This window comes from Rattus norvegicus, chromosome 4 (assembly GCF_036323735.1).
Source record: "Rattus norvegicus strain BN/NHsdMcwi chromosome 4, GRCr8, whole genome shotgun sequence".
Classification (NCBI taxonomy): domain Eukaryota; kingdom Metazoa; phylum Chordata; class Mammalia; order Rodentia; family Muridae; genus Rattus; species Rattus norvegicus.
The window spans coordinates 171207380-171229519 of NC_086022.1; the positions used below are offsets into that span (position 1 = coordinate 171207380).

Sequence of the window (22140 nt, forward strand, 5' to 3'; positions counted from 1 at the left end):
TTGCTCCAACACTGGACAAATTGTTTCGCCCCTCTGTGCCTTGGTGTCTTCATTTCTATAATATCAGCAAATGCTTTTTGCTGGCATCTGTGGGGGGATCTGAAATGTTCCCCATAGGCTCAGATATTTGAACACTTGCCTTCCTCTTGGTGGTGCTGTCTGGGAGGTTATGGGACCTTCAAGAGGTGCAACTTTGCTGGAGGAAGTTTATTAATGGGGGTGGGCTTTGAGGGTTTCTATTCTGGCCCCACTTCCTGTTTGTGACTAAAAATGTAATCTCTGCCTCCTGTTCCTGCAGCCTGCTGCCACGCCTCCCCACCATTGTGGACTCTCTCTCTGGAACTGTGAGCCAAAATAAACTCTTGTAAAAGTTCCTTTTCATCATGGCATTTACCACAGCAACAGAAAGGAATCCAGTACCGTGCAAATAAGCCATTTTAAAGGATCACTGCAGACATTGATCATAACAGCTGCAGTGCCTACAGGAATGCCAGTCTTCGTCATAAATTAATTGTTGGTAATCAATACTATAAGAACAGCTCATCCAAATAGCATGTCTTACACATCACAGTTTCATAAAGCCTCATAATTTACAAAAGCGTTTACGAGAGAAGCTTACTTATTCCCAGATCAACCTAGTGATGTTTAAGCACCACCATCCCCTTTGTGAGGAAGATACAGCTTAGCAAGGGCAGTTGCCTGCCTTGGCTTGCTATTCTTTTGGCATTAGAGTTCTGGGATTTTAAAATAGTAAGCAAATGGTTAGTGGGTCTGCATCGGGATTGCCGGCATTCACATTTGAAGAGAGAGTCATTTACCTGAGACTTTGAGAAGCCAAGATTCAATCGCTGGGCTTCACCTGCCTGGGATATACCCTTGGTGGCCACAGCCACCACCTCTGAGCCCTTACGCTAATGGGGCCCTGTTAAGGTTCTATCAGGCCTGGCACGTCAGAACTTATTCCTTGTCTTCTCATCCCGGGCTTATGTCCTTTGCTATATGATACTCCGGAGTCTCTAGAGAGAAGCAGTTTGCTTTCCTAGCCTGGGTCACAGTAACACCCCACAAATGTGCTCAGTGGAACTTACGATTTAACCATCAGAATTACAGAAAGAAGGCAGTTTTAGAGCTGTTAGAGAGAGGTCAGAGGTCACGAGACCTGACTGACACCCCAATCTCCCATGAGAGAATGAAGTGTCCTCTCACATGTTTGTTGAGCAAGATGATTCTTTCCCAGGATCTATCACTGAGAGCCCCGCCATCCATTCACATCCGGCACATCCCCCCACCACTCGCACTAGTTTTAACTTTCAACCTGAAGGGACCTAAAATCATCCGGGCAGAGAATGTGGAGGAGGGACTGTTCAGATCAGCTGGCCTGTGGTCATGTCTGGAGGACAACTGTCTTAACTGATCTGGGAGGATACCTGAAGGTGGATGGAAGCATGGTCTGGGCCCTGGACTGTAGAAGAGCCGAGAAAGCTGGCTGAGCGGTAAGCGTGTATGCCCGCCTTTATTCTCGGCTCCCGATTTCAGACGTGATATAATCGGCTGCTTCAAGTTCCACGTGGCATCACGAGTTTTCCATTGCTATGACTTTTTTTCCCCTCAGGGTATCACAACAGAAATGAAAGCATCGTACAAGCACTGGCAACACAGTCTGGGCAGAGTAGGAAGAAGAGGTACCTTTTCTCAGGATATTGGTTTGATCGGAATACTCTACGTATGTAGGGATCTGCTCCACAACATAGAGGGCGCCTCTGTCGATGCTCTTCTTGAGGGTCACCTTCTTCAGGTCCAGGACCATGTACTGGTTGTTGTAGGTACCTGAAGCATTGGGAGACATGGATATGCCTCAACTGATGAACCACTGTAAGGCTAGACACAGGTACCTTAGGATTACTGTGCAGAACCACTTACCAGAGTTGTACATTGAAAATAGCTGCGACCATTCCTTACCGCCCTGTGCCATCATGTTGGCCACACGGACTCGTTGCCAGGCCAGGAGACTCTCAGGGACCACCAGCTTCAGCAGGGTCTTATTGTATACACTGTTGGTGGTCTGCAGCAGTATCAGGCCGCTGCTGAGAATGTAAAAGTCATCCAGAGACTCCAAGAACCCTAGAAGACAAACACACAGGTCACCGCATATCCACACGGTCCACACGGCCACTGTCAGCATGGCGTTACATACACCGTGGGTCTGGCAGCAGAGCAGCTACGGGCTTCTTTTCTCTCTAGCAGGCTCGCTCTCTCAGCTTTGAGCCAGATACTTGGTAGTTACTGAGCTGCTGCGTACACAGGTGCCAGTAGAACCCGTAGCCTCCTAGATTCTCTGTCAGAAAAAGCCGGCAATCTGAGGTGTGTGGGCGTGTGTGTGAGTGTGAGTGTGTGAGTGTGTATGTGTGTGTGTGAGTGTGTATGTGTGTGTGTGAATTGTGTGAGTGTATGTGTGTGTGAGTGTGTGTGTATGTGTGAGTGTGTGTGTGTGAGTGTGTATGTGTATGTGTGTGAGTTGTGTGTGTGAGTGTGCGTGTGAGTGTGCGTGTGAGTGTGTATGTGTGTGTGAGTGTGTATGAGTGTGTGAGTTGTGTGTGAGTATGCGTGTGTGAGTGTGTGAGTGTGTATGTGTATGTGTGTGAGATGTGTGTGAGTTGTGTGTGAGTGTGCGTGTGAGTGTGTATGTGTGAGTGTATGTGCATGTGAGTTGTGTGTGAGTGTGTAAGTGTGTGAGTGTGTGTAAGTGTGTGTGAGTGTGTATGTGTGTGTGAGTGTGTATGTGTATGTGTGTGTTTGTGAGTTGTGTGTGTGAGTGTGTATGTGTATGTGAGTGTGTGTTTGTGAGTGTGTATGTGTCTGTGTGTTTGTGAGTGTGCGTATGTGTATGTGTGCACGCATATGGAGGCAAGGGGATAGCAGATGTGTGAGCATTTATAAACAACAGACAGAACTAGATCCCTCCTTGGCAAAACTTTGCAGAACTTGTAATTCAGGAGGGTGGGAGTAGGGACCATTGCTAGGTGGTTTGGAATACAGATATCTTCCTTCTTTTTTTTTTTTTCTAATCAGCTCTTTATGTATTTTATTGGAGTCTGTATGACTTTGAAACATGGATGAACCTGCATGTATCAATCTGAACATGGCCTTGAAAGTAGACCTTGGCACCCTCATTCACTGAGTCTTCTATGTGTTGGAGACAGTGTAAGGCTTGTGTTGAGGTCTGTGCTGGGTGAGTGTGGACAGGTGGATCAGACACAGCCAGAGCAGTGGGAAGACAGAGCACTGTCAGCAATTGACAGGGGTCCCCAACTGAGAGTGTTACAGAATGTCCAAGAGCCCAGAGGTAGGCTAGGCCACTGGGAAGAGGCCAGACAGAGTTCGCTTGCTCCTTTTCCTGTGGGTACACAAAATGAGGTACCAGCTATAAGAAAGGGCTTTCACAGACATCGAGTCTGCTGTTGCCCTCACCTTGGACTTCCCAGTGTCTAGAACAGCAGGCAATAGACTTCTATTTGGTAATTATCCAGTCTAAAGTCCTCCATTATAACAGACCGACATAGGCTCAAATGTCTACCTTCTTATAACATCTCCATTCTTTTCGGCATGTCTGAGCATTGTTATCTACACTTTTATTATCTAAACTGTTACTCACTTAACGTGCTGTCTTTGTTATTTATTTATATGCAGTGTGTCACTGTTGTGCATAGATGTCACATGTGTCTCGCACTTGGGCTGTGTCAGACTCAACCGGAGGACAAAGAACAACTTTGTGCAGCTGCTTCTTGACCTATCTTCTTTGATGTTGTTTGTTTGTTTGTTTTTGTCAACTCGACACACACTTGGACGTATGTAGGAAGACGGAACCATATCTCAGAACATGCCTCTGACGATGGCGTGTAGGCACGGCCCCCACACCTGTGGGCATCTTCTTGATTAATGATTGGTGTGAGAGCCCAGAAAACCATGGCTGCTGCCATCTCTGTCCTGGTGGTCCTGGTGTGTGTAAGACAGCAAGCTGACCTCCTCCATGGCCTCTGCTTCAGTTCCTCCCTCCACTTCTTGCCGCAAGTTCCTGCCCTGACGTCCCTCAGTGTTGGACTATATAGGCCAAGAGCTGAAATAAACCCTGTCTTCTCCAAGATGCCTTTGGTCCTGGTGTTTATCACAATGGGAGAAACTCTGACAGTTCTTTCTTTCCACCTTCCCATGGGTCCAAGGTCTGACCATTAGGGCTTCAAGGAAGCACCTTTACCCACCGGGAGACCTTTACCCACTGAGTGATCTTGTTGCCCCTTGGTATTATAGTTTTTGGGTATTTAAATTTTTAAAAAAAGTGTATGCATACAATGCCTGTATATGTGTATGTATACCAAAAACATATATGTGCAGTGCCTGAGGAGGCCAGAGGAGGGGATCAGAACCCCTGGAACTTACAGACAATTGTGAGCCGCCATGTGCACGCTGGGAAACAAACCCAGGTCCTCTGCAAGAGCAGCAAGCGCTCTTATCCATTGAACCATCTCCGGGATCCCTTGTTTTGGTTTGTTAAGTAAAATGTAAAGCTGTGCACATCTATGGGGTACATCTGATGTTTCAGTAAATACACATTGTGAGTGTCTCACTCACTCTTTACTATATATACTACTCAGTATTTTTTCTTTCTACCAACTTCTTTTCATGCCTAAAACATATTGCCCTTTGTATACATCAAATGTCTAAAGAAACAGGAGTTTTATGATGTTCATACCCCCTCCCCAGAAAATGAAAACAAATGCCTTTCTTTTTGTGTTCAAAAAGTACTCATACATGAACCCCACCCGCAATGACGTGTGTCATTGTGTGACCCCTAGGAGGCTGGAATGGGCCAGGTAGGGTTAGAGTCCAGTAGAAGGGTTACATCAAACCAAGGTCTCACAAGCATCCACAGTCCCAGTGGTTCCGTGAGGGAAACAGATCAGGGTTTGAAGAGCATCCTCAGCTACGTGGCAAGTTCAAGGCCAACTTGGGCCACAGGAAACTCGTATCTGCCTCAACAAACGAAAACAAGGAACAAGAGGACTTGAAAGCAGAGAATGTGTGCAGCTCACACCAAACCTGGCAATCACCACTTCACCTCTGACGGCCTGAGACTGCATGACATCATCTGACAGCCTGAGACTGCATGACGTTCAGCTCTCACCATCTGTTTAATGTCCAGAGTTTCAGAGTAAGAATCTTAATGGTAAGAGGAGTGTCCACCGACTTAATGAGATTCTCCAAGGCTCCAAAGCTTACACAAGAGGATTTGGGAGCAAAAGTGAGTTTTCTACTTGTGCGCTGGCTTGACGGCACCCTTGAATGCAATTTTCATGAGTATCCTCTCTGGGAAGACACAGGCTGGATATGGAACAGAGTGTGGGAGAGTTTTCAGGGGCAGATCATCCATTTCTAAGTCCCTTTTGCAGTGCTCAAACTGTACAATCAAGCATGGCCTCTGTGGTCCAGCCCGGTAGAAGGAAGATCTTGCTGGTGGAATGCAGGATTGCTAATTTGCTCCTTGCTGTAGTACCCTCTCTAGACACAAGAGGGCAGGCGTTCTTTTGTGAATGAGTGCCTGAGGGACTCTCACTGTGGGGTAGGGGTCCTTAAGAGAGGAGAGGATAGAAAAATACAGCCTGAATTGATTTGCAAAAGCTACTTGGAGAGCGTGACTCTATACTGTCAAGCTTAAAGACAGCAAGCAAGGGCTGGAGAGATGGCTCAGTGGTTAAAGTGACTGCTCTTCTAGAGGTCATGAGTTCAAATCCCAGCAACCACATGGTGGCTCACAACCATCTGTAAGGAGATCTGATGCCCTCTTCAGGTGTGTCTGAAGACAGCTACAGTGTATATAATAAATAAATCTTAAAAAAAAAAAAAAGACAGCAAGCAAAGAACTAAAGGAGCATACAATCCCAACGCTTGGCCCTAACAGGAAACCTTGGTCCTATCGACCCTAACTTCGAGGCCGACTGCACTGGCAGCTCTGGAAGGCAGATTGTTATCAGAAAGGGGAAAAGGGAGAAACACCAGTGTTTTATAAATGTCCGCCCTCAGATAAGATCCCATGGTAACTTTGCTGCTGAAGTTAAGTAGTGAGCCTTTTCCGTCGTAAATAAAGCACACTTTAAGGGCTAATGAGGTGAGGAAGCAGGGAAAGGCACTTGCCACCAAACCTGAGTTCTATCCCTGGAACCCACGTGATGGAACCAGAGAACCCACTCCTGAGAGTTGTCTTCTGACCTCCATGTGTATGTTATAGCATGCACATGCACATATACTACATAAACACACACACACACACACACACACACACACACACACACTATGCACACACACACACTGGATTTCACTTGAAAACAAGGAACCAAACCGTTGACACTGGAAGCGGTCTGTGATCAATATTGCATTTCTAGTCAGCTAACCTGAAAGGGAGCTCGAGCTATCTTGCTCTCTAGGATGGCACACCCTGTAAGTGGGGTCCAGGGTCTCTCTAACGTCGTGGTCTAAAAATACTAACTGGAAAATCGGAACTGGATGAGGAAATGTTTGTAATCCCAGTGGTTGGGAGGCAGAGGTGGGGGTCAGCACAAGTTTGAGGCCAGCAGGGCTATAAAGAATTCCTAGGCTACAGGATGAGATCCTGTCTCAAAAAAGCAAGCAAGCAAACAAACACAAAACAAAAAAAAAAACCCCAGAAAAATCAAATTCATAACTTTCTTACAGTAATGTTCTATTTTGATAAATGCTAATCTTTTACACTGACGATTTATAAAGTGAACACACTGTACTTATATTTGATAGGGAAAGACAGAGTGGAGGAGTGGGGAATGAATCCCTGTGGACCAGGGACTCTCTGCTGTGCACTTCAGTCACCTGCATCTCAGCTCCTGGTGGCAAACCAGGGTTGCAGTCCACCCTTCCGTCCACACTCCCCGCCGTGCCGTGTGACTGCACCATCTCCCATTGATGCCTCCCTCAAAACCTGGCTGAATTTAGGATTTGTTCAAAGCAGAGAACCCAGGAGACCACCACTCACTTCTGCTTAGTCCTGGGGCCTTGAACTACCTGGAGGAGGAGCTAGCTTGTTCTCTAACACCCTGTAAATGGGGCGGTCCTGGTCATGGCAGTTGATCCAGAACATTCAAGTCAGAGATCTGACAAGCTGGCTATGAAACCCTCAGCCAACCTAAGAGATGCCTAGAGAGACCCACCTTGACAACCTAAACATGCAGTATGGATCATAGACCACTTCCAGTCTCAACGTCTTGGTTCCTTGTTTTTATGTAACCATAGGAAGCAGACGTGGTGACCATAATTCAGTTGCACAATACATTGCCTTGAATCAGCTCGCTTTGGTTTGATTTTTTTTTGGGGGGGGGGTTAGGTTGTTTTTAGCTTGCACTGTGTGTGTGTGTGTGTGTGTGTGTGTGTGTGTGTGTGTGTGTAAAAGACTAATACCCAAAATATATAAAGAACTTGAGAAGTAAGACACAACCAAATATCAAATATCCCAATTGAAAAATGGGGTACAGAGCCAAACAGAATTCTCAACAGGGGACTCTCGAATGGTCAAGAAACTCTTAAAGAAATGTTCAACATCCTTAGTCATCAGGGAAATGCAAATCAAGATGACCCTGAGACTCCACCTTTCAGCAGTCAGAATGGCTAGGATCAGAAACTCAAGGGACAGCACATGCTGGCGAGGATGTGGAGAAAGAGGAACACTCCTCCATTGCTGCTGGGAGCGCACACCTGTACAACCACTCTGGACATCAATCTAGCAGTTTCTCAGAAAATCGGAAATACTTCTTCTACCTAAGGGCCCAGCTCTTCTGCTCCTGGGCATATACCTAAGAGATGCTCCACCGTACCACAAGATCAGGCACTCCGCTATGTTCACAGCGGCTTTATTCATGACAGCCAGAACGGAAGAATGGATAAGGAAACGTGACACATCTACACAGTGGGCTGATATTCAGCTATCAAAAACGAGGACATCATGAAATTTGCAGGCAAATGGATGGAACTAGAAAATATCACACTGAGTGAGGTAACCCAGACTCACAAGGACAAGCATGGTGTGTGCTCGCTGACAAGCGGACATTAGCCATAAAGTACAGGATGCCCATACCACACTCCACAGACCCAGTGACGCTAAAGAAGAAGGAAGGTCCAAGTGAGGATGCTAGAATGTCACTTAGAAGGGGGAACAAGATAATCATGGGAGGCAGAAGGAGGGAGGGAACTGGGTGGGGGAGAAAGATGGGGAGGGGAATGGGGGGGGTTCAGAATCAGATGTGGGGAGAGACAAGAGAGTCCCAGGAAGTCAAGGGAAAATGGTGACTGGCAGGGTTGGGGGGCATCTAGAATGTGCCAGAGATCTGGGATGGGGGAGGCTCACTGGAGCCTATGGGGGTGACTTGGAACCTTGGAACTCATGGAATTAAGTAGCCACCTCCAGTAGCCAGGCAGGACCCCCAGTGGAGAGATGGTGACACCAACGCACCCACAAAACTTTCTACCCAAAATTTGTCCTGTTGACAAGAAATACAGGGACAGAAATGGAACAGAGACTGAGGGAATGGCCAACCAGTAACCGGCCCCAACTTGAGACCCATCCCATAAGCAAGCACCAATCCCTGACACCATTAACGATACTCTGTTATGCTTGCAGACAGCAGCCTAGCATAACTGTCCTCTGAGAGGCTCCACCCAGCAGCTGACTGAAACAGAAGCAAGAGACCCACAGTCAAACATCGGTCAGAGCTCAGGGAGTTTTGCGGAAGTGTGAGGGGGGAGGATGGAGGGCCCTGGAGGAGATAGGAACTGCACTACCCTGGACTCTTGGGGCTCTCAGAGACTGAGCCACCAACTGAAGTGCGTACATGGGCTGGACCTAGGTCCCCCACACACATGTAGTGATGTGCAGCTTGGTCTTCATGCAGGTCCCCCATAGCTACAGTGGGGACTGTCCCTGAAGCTGTTGCTTTTCCGTGGACTCCGTTCCCCTGGCTGGGCTGCCTCAGTGGGAGAGAATGCGTCTAGCAATGCCAGGACTTGATGTGCCAGGGTGGGGGTGGGGATACCTGCGCCGGTGAGTGGGTGGGTGGGGTGATGGGGGAGGAGCTCCACCCTCTCAGAGGAGAGGGAAAGAGGGGATGTAGGGAGAGACCGTGCATGCGGGAGGGGAGCTGGAGGGGGACAGCAATCAGGATGTAAAATGAATGAATGAATGAATGAATGAATGAATGAATAAATAAATAAATAAATACATAAATAAAAGTGTGTGTCTGAAAGTTCCACATGAGATTTTTTTTTCTTAATTTATTATTCTTTGTTTTCACTTTTGAGGGGAGGTCGCATGGGTAAAGGGTGGCTATGGAAAGATGGAGAGATGAGGGGTCTGGGGTGCACAATGTGGAACTCACAACGAATCAATACAAAGTTTGCTTTTTAAAAAGTGTGTGCTCAAGCGTGCTGTGCCCTGCATACGTGGGCCAGAGAGGTCAGAGACTAACCGGAGGGAGTCAGTTCTCGCCATATGGGTTCCAGGGATTGAAGTTGGGCCATCCAGCCTGGCAGCTCGCACCTTTACCTGCTAAGCTATCTTGCAGCCTCCCACCTTACTTTTTGAGAAAGGGTCCCTCAGTGGTTTGGAGCTTGCCAAGTAAACTATGCTGGCTGGCCAGTGAACCCAGGCGTCAGCAGTCCCTGCCTCCCCAGCTCTGGGATTACACCTGCTCCCCACCAGGCCCAGCATTTTTGATGTGAGTTGTGGGAACCTAAGACTTGTTTTTTGTTTTTTTGGTTTTTTTTTTGGGGGGGGGGGGGAAGCACTCTACCCACTGAGAAATCGCTCCAGATAGTTATTTACTTTTTTTCCCCTTTCTGTCCCACAGTCCCACAGTGTGTAAACTACTAAGGAAGGGAATTCTGTCTTATTGACTCATACCTGTCCATTTTGGCATCACAAAAGATACCAAAGGTGTAACACACAGAAGTGCTCAATAAATATCTGTTAAAGTGATTGAAAAAGAAATAGTGAATATTTATGCATAGTGAAATGTTTATGCATCTATGGCACTTGGAGCTCCTTACTCTGGAAGGGTGGAAGTCTTTCTTTGATCTACACACTCCACACACACACACACACACACACACACACACACACACACACACCCCTCAGACAGACAGACAGATGCACACACACACACACACCACAGACAGATGCATACACTCTCTCTCTCTCTCTCTCTCTCTCTCTCTCTCTCTCTCTCTCTCTCTCTAAACTATTTGAAGCTATTAAACAACAAGCCAGGAATCATCTCAGGCAGGCTCAGAACACAGTTCTTTTCTAGCCTCTCACTGGACAAAGGTGATGGGAACAGATGCACAGTCGTGGGAAAGAAGGTGACTCGCATTCACAAGGAAGAAGCTGCAACAGGAACAGACAGTCCTGGGAGCTGTGTACACAGGGAGGAGTTGGGGGATCACTGAGCTGCCAATTCATCCTCTGGAGAACAGCAAACATGGCGGCGGGATTGTTGAGGCCTTGGCGGGGAAAGGGAGGATGCTCTCTGAGCCAGGTGTTGGAAGATGACTAAGACAGGTGTGTCCCTCAGAAGACATCGAGTTCTGGGACAGTGCCAAAGGAGACAGAACACACCCAAAAGGGAGCCTAGAACAACCAGAATCAAGTGCTACAAAATCTGCCTGTAATCCTTTGCAACAAGTGTCCTGCTTCCGCTCTTCTTCCTTCGTCCCCTCCCTAGATTTGAGCCGGGAACTTGGCCCTGTGCCCATCTGCGCATGGTTTGTATAGATTTTACAGTGTCTCCAAGATCAAAGAGGTAACATGAAATTAGTCAAAGTAATTATGGTTTGTTGAAATATTCACAGCATACATTTATTAAAGAGACAACTTTAAAACCTAGGAAAGTAACCGCATTATGGACCTCGGAGACTGACTAAACTCTCCCGGGGCTGGGAGCGTTGGATTCCGTTTTCACCTGTGTCTATTGCAAACCTTGTGCCTTGGGGACTACAGAGGCAGCTAGTGGCTCCAAGCATGGGCTCCGGTCCCGCACATGAACATCGCCCAGGAGCTATTCTAAATGCCCCTGCCTGGGAATAAGAAAGACATCTTCTCGGCCAGCCAGAAGGCTCGGTTGGTAAACACGCTTGTTACACAAGCCTGGTGGCCCGAGTTTGATCCCTGGAACCCATGAAAGGGTGGACAGAGAGGACAGATCATACCACATTGTCCTCCGACCTCACACACTCACTGTGGCACTTAAAGATGTATTCCTATGGGGTAACACTCTATGTGGACTTCCAGTAAACTCGCCTGAGAAACTTCAGGGGAAATTACAGTTCTGTGGTTTGTGTTCATGCGGAGACCCACTCAGAATGTCGCAGAAAGCCTCCACTACAGCTCGAAGCCTCAGTCTCACCATTACTGGGTTCAATCAAAGACGCTTTGAGTGGGTTCCAGCTTTTGTCCGCGAGCAAATGTTCCTCACAACCCGAGGCTGAGTTCATGGCTCCCTCCCCTGTAGCTATTTCTGTTCAGTGCAAACCGAGCCATTTCAGAAACAAGCATAGTCAGATCTACTGTGTCCGAGCCCAGGACTCCGGTTTGAATGACATGGATGTATATCCTGTTTAGCTTCTCGCAACCTACTTCTGTCTTTGAGGAATCAAATAAAAACACCATTGGTTGTTTTTGTTTGGTTGGTAGAAATTAAAAGGCCTACTCTGTATAAGACAAATGTTCATCAGCAGGTCACAGAGCCAGGCACACAGTAGGGAACCAGAAAATACAGATTCTCCTTTCCTTCTTACTCTATAACAGAACAACACAAGCAAGGGCTATAGCAGTTGCTTTCAGCCTTGAATGTGGTCCAATCTCTCAGGCTTGGCGGGTCCCATGTGTGCCACTCCACCCCCACCCCCACCCCCTTTCTTTATTCTTTCCTTTTACTTTTTTTCTTTTTATTGAGACAAGGTCTTACTGCGTAGCTCTGGCTGTCCTGGAACTCAGTCTGTAGAGAAGCTGGCCTCAAACTCACAGAGATCTATCTGCCTCTGCCTCTCTGCCTCTCTGCCTCTGCCTCTCTGTGCCCCTTTGTCCCCCTCCTCCCCACCCCTGCCCCTGCCCCTGCCTCAGCCTCCTGGGTGCTGGCTTTAGAGGTGTGGGCTTCAATGCTACTTCTAATCAGAATTGCTATGAAGGTTCTAGAAATACCCAACTGTGGGAAGAAACTGAACAGCGGCCCAGCGCTGGTTAAGCATGAGAGGAGCGAGGTTTCCTTCCCTCGGGGTCCTCACTGCTCATCACACCCTAGGCTGCGATCCCTAACATGAAAAGTTTGGAGTCCTTAGACCTCCTATCTTAGATCTTGCCTGTGTATGGAGACAGGGTGAGAAAAGAATCAAGGTGAACCGAGACTTAAGCCTTACCAGGATGCCTTTAAGAGCAGTAAGGAAGCCAGGCGTGGGGGCAGACCGGTAACACCAGCACTTAGGAGCTAGCGCAGTCGTAATGGAGTCTCCAAAGGACAGAAGAGATGGATGGGAAAAAATATTTGAAGCTGTAAGTGCTGAAAAATCTTGAAAGAGGATTAAAAAAATATTATTTTACGAATCCTATAAGCTCAAGAAGCTCCATGAGAATACATACATAGAAAACAAAAACCACCAGTCATATAGACAGATGGGAAATGATGGCAAGTTACTTCAGCCTTATAGATGTGATCCTAATTCATTAGATGTCTGAATAAAAATATATACATTATGTGTACACACATTCACATTGCACACACAAACACATTACACACACACATACATATATATATATATATATATACATATATATATATATATGTGCACAAAGAATGATTACTGTTACAGATCCCTATCATTTATTCACTTGGGTTGAGACAGGGCCTCTTGTACCCCATGCTGGCCTGCAACTCATACGTAGCTGAAGATGGTCTTGAACTTCTGATCCTTCTTCCTCTGAGGACTAGTGTTATCACCAAAACCCAGTTTATGTGGTGCAGGGGGGTTGAACCTAAGACTTTCAGGCACTTTGCCAACTGAACTATATCCCCAGCCCTACCTGCGTTTTATACATATAATTAAATATTAACTTGAAGTGAAGTGTGAACCAAGGAGATATGCTACAGTCCCTAAGCAAGCAGAGAAAACGAGGATGCACTGCAAAGAAACCAACCTAGGTATTAACCACAGACGTTTCTAGATGTGCTTATGTGTCTGAGTGCTTGCCAGCCTGTGTGTGTGTGCACCAAGCCCACGCCTGGTGTCTGCGGAGGTCAGCAGAGGATATTAGATCTGAGGCTGGAGGTACGAGCTGACACACTGGTGCTGGCAACCAACCCTCTCCCCTTTGCAAAAGCAGCAAGCGCTCTCGACCTCTGAGCGGTCTCTCCAACCCCAAACAGAAGCTAATTTTAGACCGTTGTGTTAAAATGCGTATAAGGAGGAACAGAGAAACAAGACAGATGAAACAAAGAAACTAAGTATCAAGACGGCTGGCTTAAGTCCAAATACATTACGTTAAATATATGGGCCAAACAGGACTGTGCTCTTGATATGTCAAAATCAGTTATCTGAGCTTGTAAAGTTAACTAGAAGGAAAAGGTGATACAATGGAAACAATAAAGAAGAAAATTGACAAAGAATAGGAAACAAATTAATGGAACTCAGGTTTGGCTTTTGGGGGGAAAAAAAACAATAAAAACTAATGCATGAGATCAATGCAAACCAGCAAGGTAATGAGGACCAGGAACAACTGCCCGTCCTACAGGCGACAAAATGTCAGGGGATGCATTTAACTTCCATTCAAAAAACCTTAGAACAGGAAAGTATCCTTAAAGGACACAAATTCAAGAATTAGACCATTAGGGCTTCTATCGATGAAGGAAACTAAGTTCCTGAGAATGTTCCAGAACCATTCCATGCCTTAATGACTTCACTGGTGAACCCTATTGAACACTTAAGGGAGAAAGCTCACACCAGCACTTAGGAGCTCCTTCACGACATTTAAGAGGAAGGACAATTTTATGTTCAGGACATGCTCACCCTGCTGCTAATGCTATTGTCTCAAAAGGAAAACACAGCAGTATCTCTTCTCTTGGATATAGAAAACAAAAGCCCTTAAGGACACATTGGTAATCTGAAATAAAAGAAATAAATTGAATTGTTGGGCTAATGCTATTGCTCACACGCTGTGTGAAGATTGTCTTTGTATCATTCCAAAGCTCTGAGTCCTTGGTGCTGTTATTCACATATTTTGTAAACACTCCCCCACTCGCTTTCTGATTGGCTTATTACAAATCTGGAAGGCCTATACCAATGGAGGACAGAATGGACGGGACTTCAGGCAGAGACAGGAACTCTGGGAGAATCAGGTGTGGGAGAATTCACCAGTCAGAGTGGAGGAAGAAGCAGGTTGGGACTAGAGATTTAGAGGCAATGAACCATGTGGCAGAATGAGGAATAGAATAATTAGATTAATGAGTTACAAGAGCTCGATGGGAACAGGCCTAAGGGAAGGCCTTAAGCATTCGTAATAAATAGAAGCCTCTGTGTTGTTATTCTGGACTTGGTGGGCATAGAAAGCCCTGTTTTGAATAATGAATCATGGTTAGGATTAACCTAGACATGTTAAACTGGCTTAATGTCAGGAAATCAATAGACACAAATCAACCACCATGTTCATAAAAAAGAAAAGTCATATGCTCCTCCCGAAAGGGGCTGAGGAAGGATTTGGTAACATGAAACATAAAAAACATTTGTTGACAAAATCTCCCAGCAGAGTAGGAGGGGAGGACATTAGTAACCATCGTAAATGCAAGACAGAAAGTCCACAGCTGGGCTGGAGAGATGGCTCAGTGGTTAAGAGCACTGACTGCTCTTCCTAGAGGTCCTGAGTTCAAATCCCAGCAACCACATGGTGGTTCACAACCATCTGCAATGGGATCTGATGCCCTCTTCTGGTGTGTCTGAAGACAGCTACAGTGTAATTATATCTAATCAATAAATAAATCTTTAAAAACCCTGCATCTTTGTTTCCTGACAGCAAGTCTGCATCAACCCCAAGATCTTACCCAGATAGCCATGGGAGAGAGGACATCACAGTCACACAGGGGATAGAGAGAGAGAATTTCATTCAGAGATGACAGTTCCTTGTGGCTATAAAAAAAAAAAAATCCCGAGGAATCTACAAAATCTATGAAATAAATAATTCAGGGAAGTCTAGGGCTGGAGAGAAGCCAATTCATGGAACTCAGAGCCGCGTTGGTAGGTAAAGATACTGGCCGCCAAGCCTGAAGACCCGAGTTCTAGCTCCAGACCCACGTGATGGAAAGAGAGCATTAATTCCTTCTAGCTATTCTACACACACACACACACACACACACACACACACACACACACTCACACACACACCTAACACACACTCACACACACACTGACACACCCATGCTCACACCCACACACACCCACACACACATGTACACACACATACCCACTCACACCCACACCCACTCACACACACTCACACACACACCTACACCCATACCCACACACACACTCACCCACACCCACACATTCACACACCACACACACCCACACACCCACACCCACACACACCCACACACCCACACACACACTTACCCACACCCACACATTCACACATACCACACACACACTCACACCCACGCACACATCCACACACAGACACACACATACCCACACACACCCACACACACACTTACCCACACACACACATTCACACACCACACACACACTCACACCCACGCACACACTTACCCACACCCACACATTCACATACTACACACACACACCCCCCACACATCCACACACCCACCCACCCACACACACCGACACCCCCCCACAGACACACACATACACACACAGACACACACACAGACACACACACACACCGACACCCGACACCCCCCACCCCCCACACACAGATGCACACTCACCCCCACACACACACATTCACACACCACACACACACACACCAATACACACACACAGACACACACACACAGACACACACTCACCCACACCCACACATTCACATACCACACACACACCTCCCCACACACAGACACACACAGACACACACACTGACACACACACACACGTAGCATGAGAACACTGCACCTATAGTGAAGACAGAAAGGTCTCCGTGAAGTAAAAATGACAACTATCACCAGAGGTCAGGCGCTGCACACCATAGCCACGTTTCACTCTAGCACTCTGGAGCTTATGGTAGGTAAATCAGCCTGGTCTACATAGCGAGTGCCAGGCCAGGCAGGACCACAGAATAAATCCCTGCCTCAAAAATCAGAAAGAAAAAGAAACCATGAAAGCCCTGCCTGCACAGAGGTTTGCTTTGGGTTTGTGAGACAGAGTCTCACTGTGTACACCAGGTCAGCCTAAACTCGCAATCCTCACCCCAGCCACTCCAGTGTGGGGTACAGCGGTGGCCTTGAATTTTCCACTTTTCTTTTTTTGCTTCAAGAGTTAGATTCTTTCCTTCAGTCTCTGCTCCACTCTTGTCCCCGCACTTCCTTTTGACAGGAGGAATCCCGGATTAATGTTTTTGAGGTGGGCGGGTGGCCCCATCCCTCACCTGGGTGCCATGCCTATCCACTAGATATGGTCTCTACAGGCTCTCTCTTCCCTTTGTTGGTTGGGTCTTTATTTTAGCTAATGTCCTCCCTGCTGGGTCCTGGGAACCTCTTCTCTGGCATCTGGGACTTTCTAGTGGCTACCCCCGGTTCCCCTCCCCACTGCTACTCTCCTCCTTTCAAATTCCTGACCCTCTGTCCTTATCCCATCTGCAGACAACAAACTCTGATGCTATTGCTGATGCCAAAAAGCGCTTGCTGACAGGAGCCTGGTATAGCTGTCCTCTGAGAGGCTCTGCCAGAGCCTGACCAATATAGACACGAATGCACACAGCCAAACATAAGACTGATCATGGGTTCCCCAATGGAGAAGTTAGGGCAAGGACTGAAGGAGCTGAAAGGGTTTGCAACCCCATAGGAAGAACAACAACATCAACCAACCAGACCTCCCAGAGCTCCCAGGGACTAAACCACCAACCAAAGAGCACACACTGGGGGACCCATGGCTCCAGCTGGATATGTAGCAGAGGAAGGCATTGTCTCATCAATGGAAGGAGAGGCCCTTGGTCCTGTGGAGACTTGATGACCCAGGGTAGGGGAATGCCAGGATGGTGAGATAGGAGTGGGTGGGATGGTAGGGGAGCTCCCTCATAGAAGCAGGGGGGAGAAGGGTTTGCAGAGGGGAAGCAGGGAGGGGGGGATGACGTTTGAAATGTAAATAAATAAAATAACCAAAAAGTATGAAAAAAATAATTTAAAAAAAGGTTAAAGAGTTAAAAAAAAAAGTTAGATCCTTATTTTTTGCCTTTACTGTAAGCTGGCCATAGTCCCTCCCTTCCAACAAACAGAATGTGGTGGAAGTGGCCATGTGACCTCTGAGTCAGGTCACAATAGGCAGACCAGCTTGTTCTCCTGTGTCACCTGATTTGGTGGAAACCAAGTACCCTGTCATGGAGACACCTAGTCACTCCTGAGGAGAGTCTAGAGTGGAGAGGAAGGAGTGTCAGCTGTCATACCAGCCCTGTGAGTGCCCTTGGGACTCCCCCAAGCTCCAGTTACGTCACCTACACATCTCTGTGCAGTCTCTGTGACTTCTGGCTAGCATTTAGATACACTTTCTTCACTGAACCTATCTGAGTTGCTGGTCCACAAAATCCATAGGATGCTAAGTGACTAATACTGCTGGGTTTCAGGGCTCTTTTGTTACGTAGCAGCGGCTAACTAATACACACGCGCCAATGTGTGATGAACAATTGGGAGAAGGAACTTAAAAATTCATTTTGATCATAGCACCATCAGAACTTGTTTAAGAATAAATGTAATCAAAACTGTAACGCCAACCTTCAATATGGTCTAGGGCCCATCAAGGGTCTATTAAAAAAGATGTCTTACTGTTGTTCCTGGGGACGGTAGCACCTTTGTGAGGTGGGGCCTCGAAGGAGAGCGTCGTCACCAAGGCCAAGCTGACTAATGCTTCTCATGGTCTCTTGACCGTTCTTGAGGAGGACTATGGGCTGTCCTCCCTCTGCCCTCCTCCCTGTTCTCGGGATGAGATGCAGTGGCTTTGACAATGCTCTGGTTTTGTACCCTCATGTACCGTAGCTCGGAACTAAACATTTGTCAACACTGTGCTGTCGAACATACAAATTCTCATGCCAAGTTAGCCACTTATTCTTCACAGAATATCGGGTGTTTCATTTTTTTCCCCATCTATCTATCATTTATTCATCTACCTATATCTATGTATCTGTCTGTCTGTCTAATCTATTTTTAAGAAAGAGAGTCTATGTACTCCTAGCTGGCCTGCGACTCACAGAGATCTGCCAATTTTGGCCTCCTGAGTGTTGGCCACTCTGCCTGGCCAGGTGTTTCATTACAGTGACAGAAAACGAATTAACGCTGTGTGTAAAGTTACAAAACATCAACCATATATTTAGATGCATACACATGCTCAAGTCAATTGCTACAGATCCATTATTCACAGCTGACATTGTTCTGCCGCTTTGTGGTGATCTAATATAGCCCAGGCAGAGCTGAACTCCTAAGCCTGTTCCCTCCGCCTCCGCAGGGCTAAGGGAAACACCACTACACCCAGCTTCGGCTGGAATCTTTTTAAATACCGCCACTTGAAGGAGTAATTCCATTATGTATTAGCTACTTCATTAATTTGTTATGATGGACTGTAGAGGTTACTGTGCAACACCTTGAGGTACAGAAAGGTGTGCCAGCCAGGTATACTGACCTCACCACTAACCCGAGCTCAGGACTGGAGTCCCACCCCGTCCATACGCACACCTCTTCATCTTCGCCTTCCTCAAAATGACTGAAGTCTCCTTCAATCACCCTATGAATGACCCGGTGTAGCCTGCCAGACATCTTATTCCTGATCTGTGTCTAGCGTAGAAGAAACTTGCTTTCTAAATAATTTCTAGATCTTCTGTGGGCCAAGACTGGCTGGGAGAGCACAGGTGTCTCATATGGGCCCTTCCTACCCCTCTCTTTGCCTGGGACCTCTTCTCTAGCTTCACACACACACACACACACACACACACACACACACACACACACACACACACACACACACACCTCCCCCCACCCCCTAAGAGGAGTTTCAAGACTTCCGCCTGTTGCATGCCCTGGAGAACAAACTCCTTCAGCTGGCTACCTACTCTTCTTTGTCGCATGCTCATGTCCACGCTGTCTCACCAGTGAAACTTGATTTGGAACAACTCTTATCATCTAGCATGTGCAGATAACCCGACTTCCCAAGGTCACCCATTGACCCCGTTCTCAGGGAAATCCCAATCCCCCTTCTTCAGCTGGGGTGGTGGTGGGAGGGTGAAGGGAGGCATGGACCATGTTATAGAAAGCGTACCCTTAGCTCCATTTCTGGCCAGCTCACTCGAGGGCCCCACTTTTACGCTTTTACTGATCAGCAGTTCGACAGAGGCTCCGTCCCCCTCCCATCCCCCACCCCCAGGTTGGTCCACTAGACAAACCAGGTTTCAAGAGATTTACTGCTGTTGTGGTTTGCCGGGGAGTTATCTGTATTTTGATGCTAATTCCACTGCCCCAAGGACAGCTGCCTAGACAGTACTCAGGACTCAGGTGACTTCACCAGAACCTTCTCCCCATTGAATTTGTAGATACAGGCAAGGGGCAGGTACAAGATAAAGGAGGCCTGTCATTGAGTGAGAGGAAGGATGGGCGGGAGAAAAGTTTGAAGGAAGAGGAGGAGACTGGAACGGAGAGGAGAAGAGACTGGAGGGAGAGGGCCAGAAGCCATGGCAGGAGACGTTAAGATTCCACTCTGTGTATTTACAGGTTGTTATTAATGTTCTTAAGGGATGGATGGTACCGGGCTTTGTATGTTTAAGTGGGCAATTATATCTACCAATTGGGTCAAAGATTATTGTGTTGTGTGTTCTTTCATGTGTAGATTTAAATGTAATGGAGTGTGGGGCAGCTAGTCTGGGCTGCCATGGAATTGGAATGTGTGCTTCTGGCAAGATATCTAGCAGATATCTTGGGGCACTGCGGTGCTGGACCTAAGAGGGTAAAAGACAAACATACATTTTTTATTTTTATATTTTACTACAACATACTGCCTTCCACTGAGTTGCATAAATGTGTCTCTACAGGTGATGATACTTCAAGAAAATACTTGTTCAAAGTTTTAGAGCCTCTAAGGGAGGCGGCCTTCGTACAACTTCATTATAGAAAACCAGCAATAGATAAGTGCTTGCCTCTGTGCACCCCTTTACAAAGAGACAGCATGTTAACCCCATTTTGTTTTTGTTGAAAATACAGAGACGCGCTAACATTAAAGCAACAGGGCAGGAATGTTCAGCACAGTATAACAGACGTTCAAGCCTAGTGACGTAAAAGAAAATGCTTGTTAATGGTTCTTTGGGACAGAGTTTCACTCTGAATACAGAGAGGCCTTTCACAGGGAGGCCTCTGACTGGGCCGTCCTGCCTCATTTCCCCATGTACCAGGATTATAGACAGGAGAGTACCCGTTCTGCCCCCTGGTGGAATCACTCTTGGTTGGTTCTCCTTCCTTTCCCTTCTCCCCACTTTCTTCCTCTCTTGAGTTTCCCTATGCAGCCCAGGCTGGCCTTGAACTCACAGCAATCCTCCTGCCCCAGCTTTCCAATGCTGAGATTATAAATTTGAGTTACCGTACCCAGTTCCAGGACAGACATCTCAATAGCCACTTCAAATTTCCAGGCCGGGAACACCACACATTATTAACTGAGGACAAGATCATATGAAATCTCCGACATGACTGAATCTGCAGATGGAGGAGGTTAGACCATCCCGGTCACTGGCATTTCGATAGGTTTGCTTCGTGACTTGATATGCATGTTCTGACTCAGGAATTTGTTAAATTTTATACTGCGTTGTTTAACTTTAATACGAAATTTGAACTACTAAGTCATTTGCTTATGTCCTAATTGATTCATTTCTAGATTTTGTTCCAGTTCTACTACAGCATAATTAACAAATAAGACTTGTATATATTCAGGGCTGTAGGTGTTTTTAAAAGCATTTCTTTTTATTTCTGTGTATGCGCGTGCGCCTGCATGGATGTGTATGCGTCACTTGTCTACAGGGGTTGCAGAGGCCAGAGGGCATTGCATCCCTGAATCCTAAGTTATATAGATGGTGGCAAGCCACTTGATGGAGACGCTGGGAACTGAGCCTGGTTCTCAGCAGGAGCGGTAAGTGTTCTAACCACTAAGCAGTCTAGCCGTAACGTAAGTGGATACTAGCCAAACCAGTGAGCTCACATAGCCACTTTTTCATGTGTATGCATCACCATGTAAGATCTACTGTGAGTAAGTTTCAAGTGTGGCGCACTGCAGGGAACTATTGACTGAAAGACTTAACATCCTCACTCAGACTGTGAAAAGCCCTCCCAGGTCCCTGCCATTCAACCCAAACTAACATCTCCTCCCGTTCTACCCAGTCACTGCGTTATTTCTCCACCAGTGAGTATAAAACCACACCCTGTGGTAGAGGGAAGCCGTGACATGGATCATGGCTTCATGTCAAAGCCAGACTCTCATCTATCCTGTAAATCCAACATGGCTGATCCCTTAATCAACCAGCTGGCCGTGCCAACCTGTTTCCAATCCACTCTGCCAGCTCCTACTGAGAACAGAGCTGTCTAACCAGAGGGAAAGTGAGTTACATTGTTGTGTGAGCTCCTGGAAGGATACCGGGACGCATGTCTCAAAGGCAGAGCTAGGGAGGGCAGGGCAGGGGGGAATGGAGGCCACACTGGTCACATAGCAAGACCTTCCCTCCAAAACTCTTCTGCTGTCTTTGGAGTTCCTATAAGGGTCTCTGCATTATCTGCACTGACTTATTAGTCTTTAAAAAGTATTTAAAATCCCATTCAATTTCTTGTATTTGGGAGT

The 22140-nt window shown here is 46.8% G+C and overlaps 1 protein-coding gene across 1 annotated transcript in view; it reads right to left on the minus strand.

Moving 5' to 3' along the window:
- Positions 1-22140, minus strand: part of Plbd1 (phospholipase B domain containing 1) — a 56291-nt gene that overhangs the window by 3182 nt on the left and 30969 nt on the right. Inside the window, exons 7-8 of the mRNA NM_001013927.1 lie at positions 1921-2121; positions 1687-1827 (exon numbers count right to left, since the gene is read on the minus strand). Of these exons, the coding sequence (NP_001013949.1) occupies positions 1687-1827; positions 1921-2121 (342 nt within the window). The remainder of the gene's footprint in view (positions 1-1686; positions 1828-1920; positions 2122-22140) is intronic.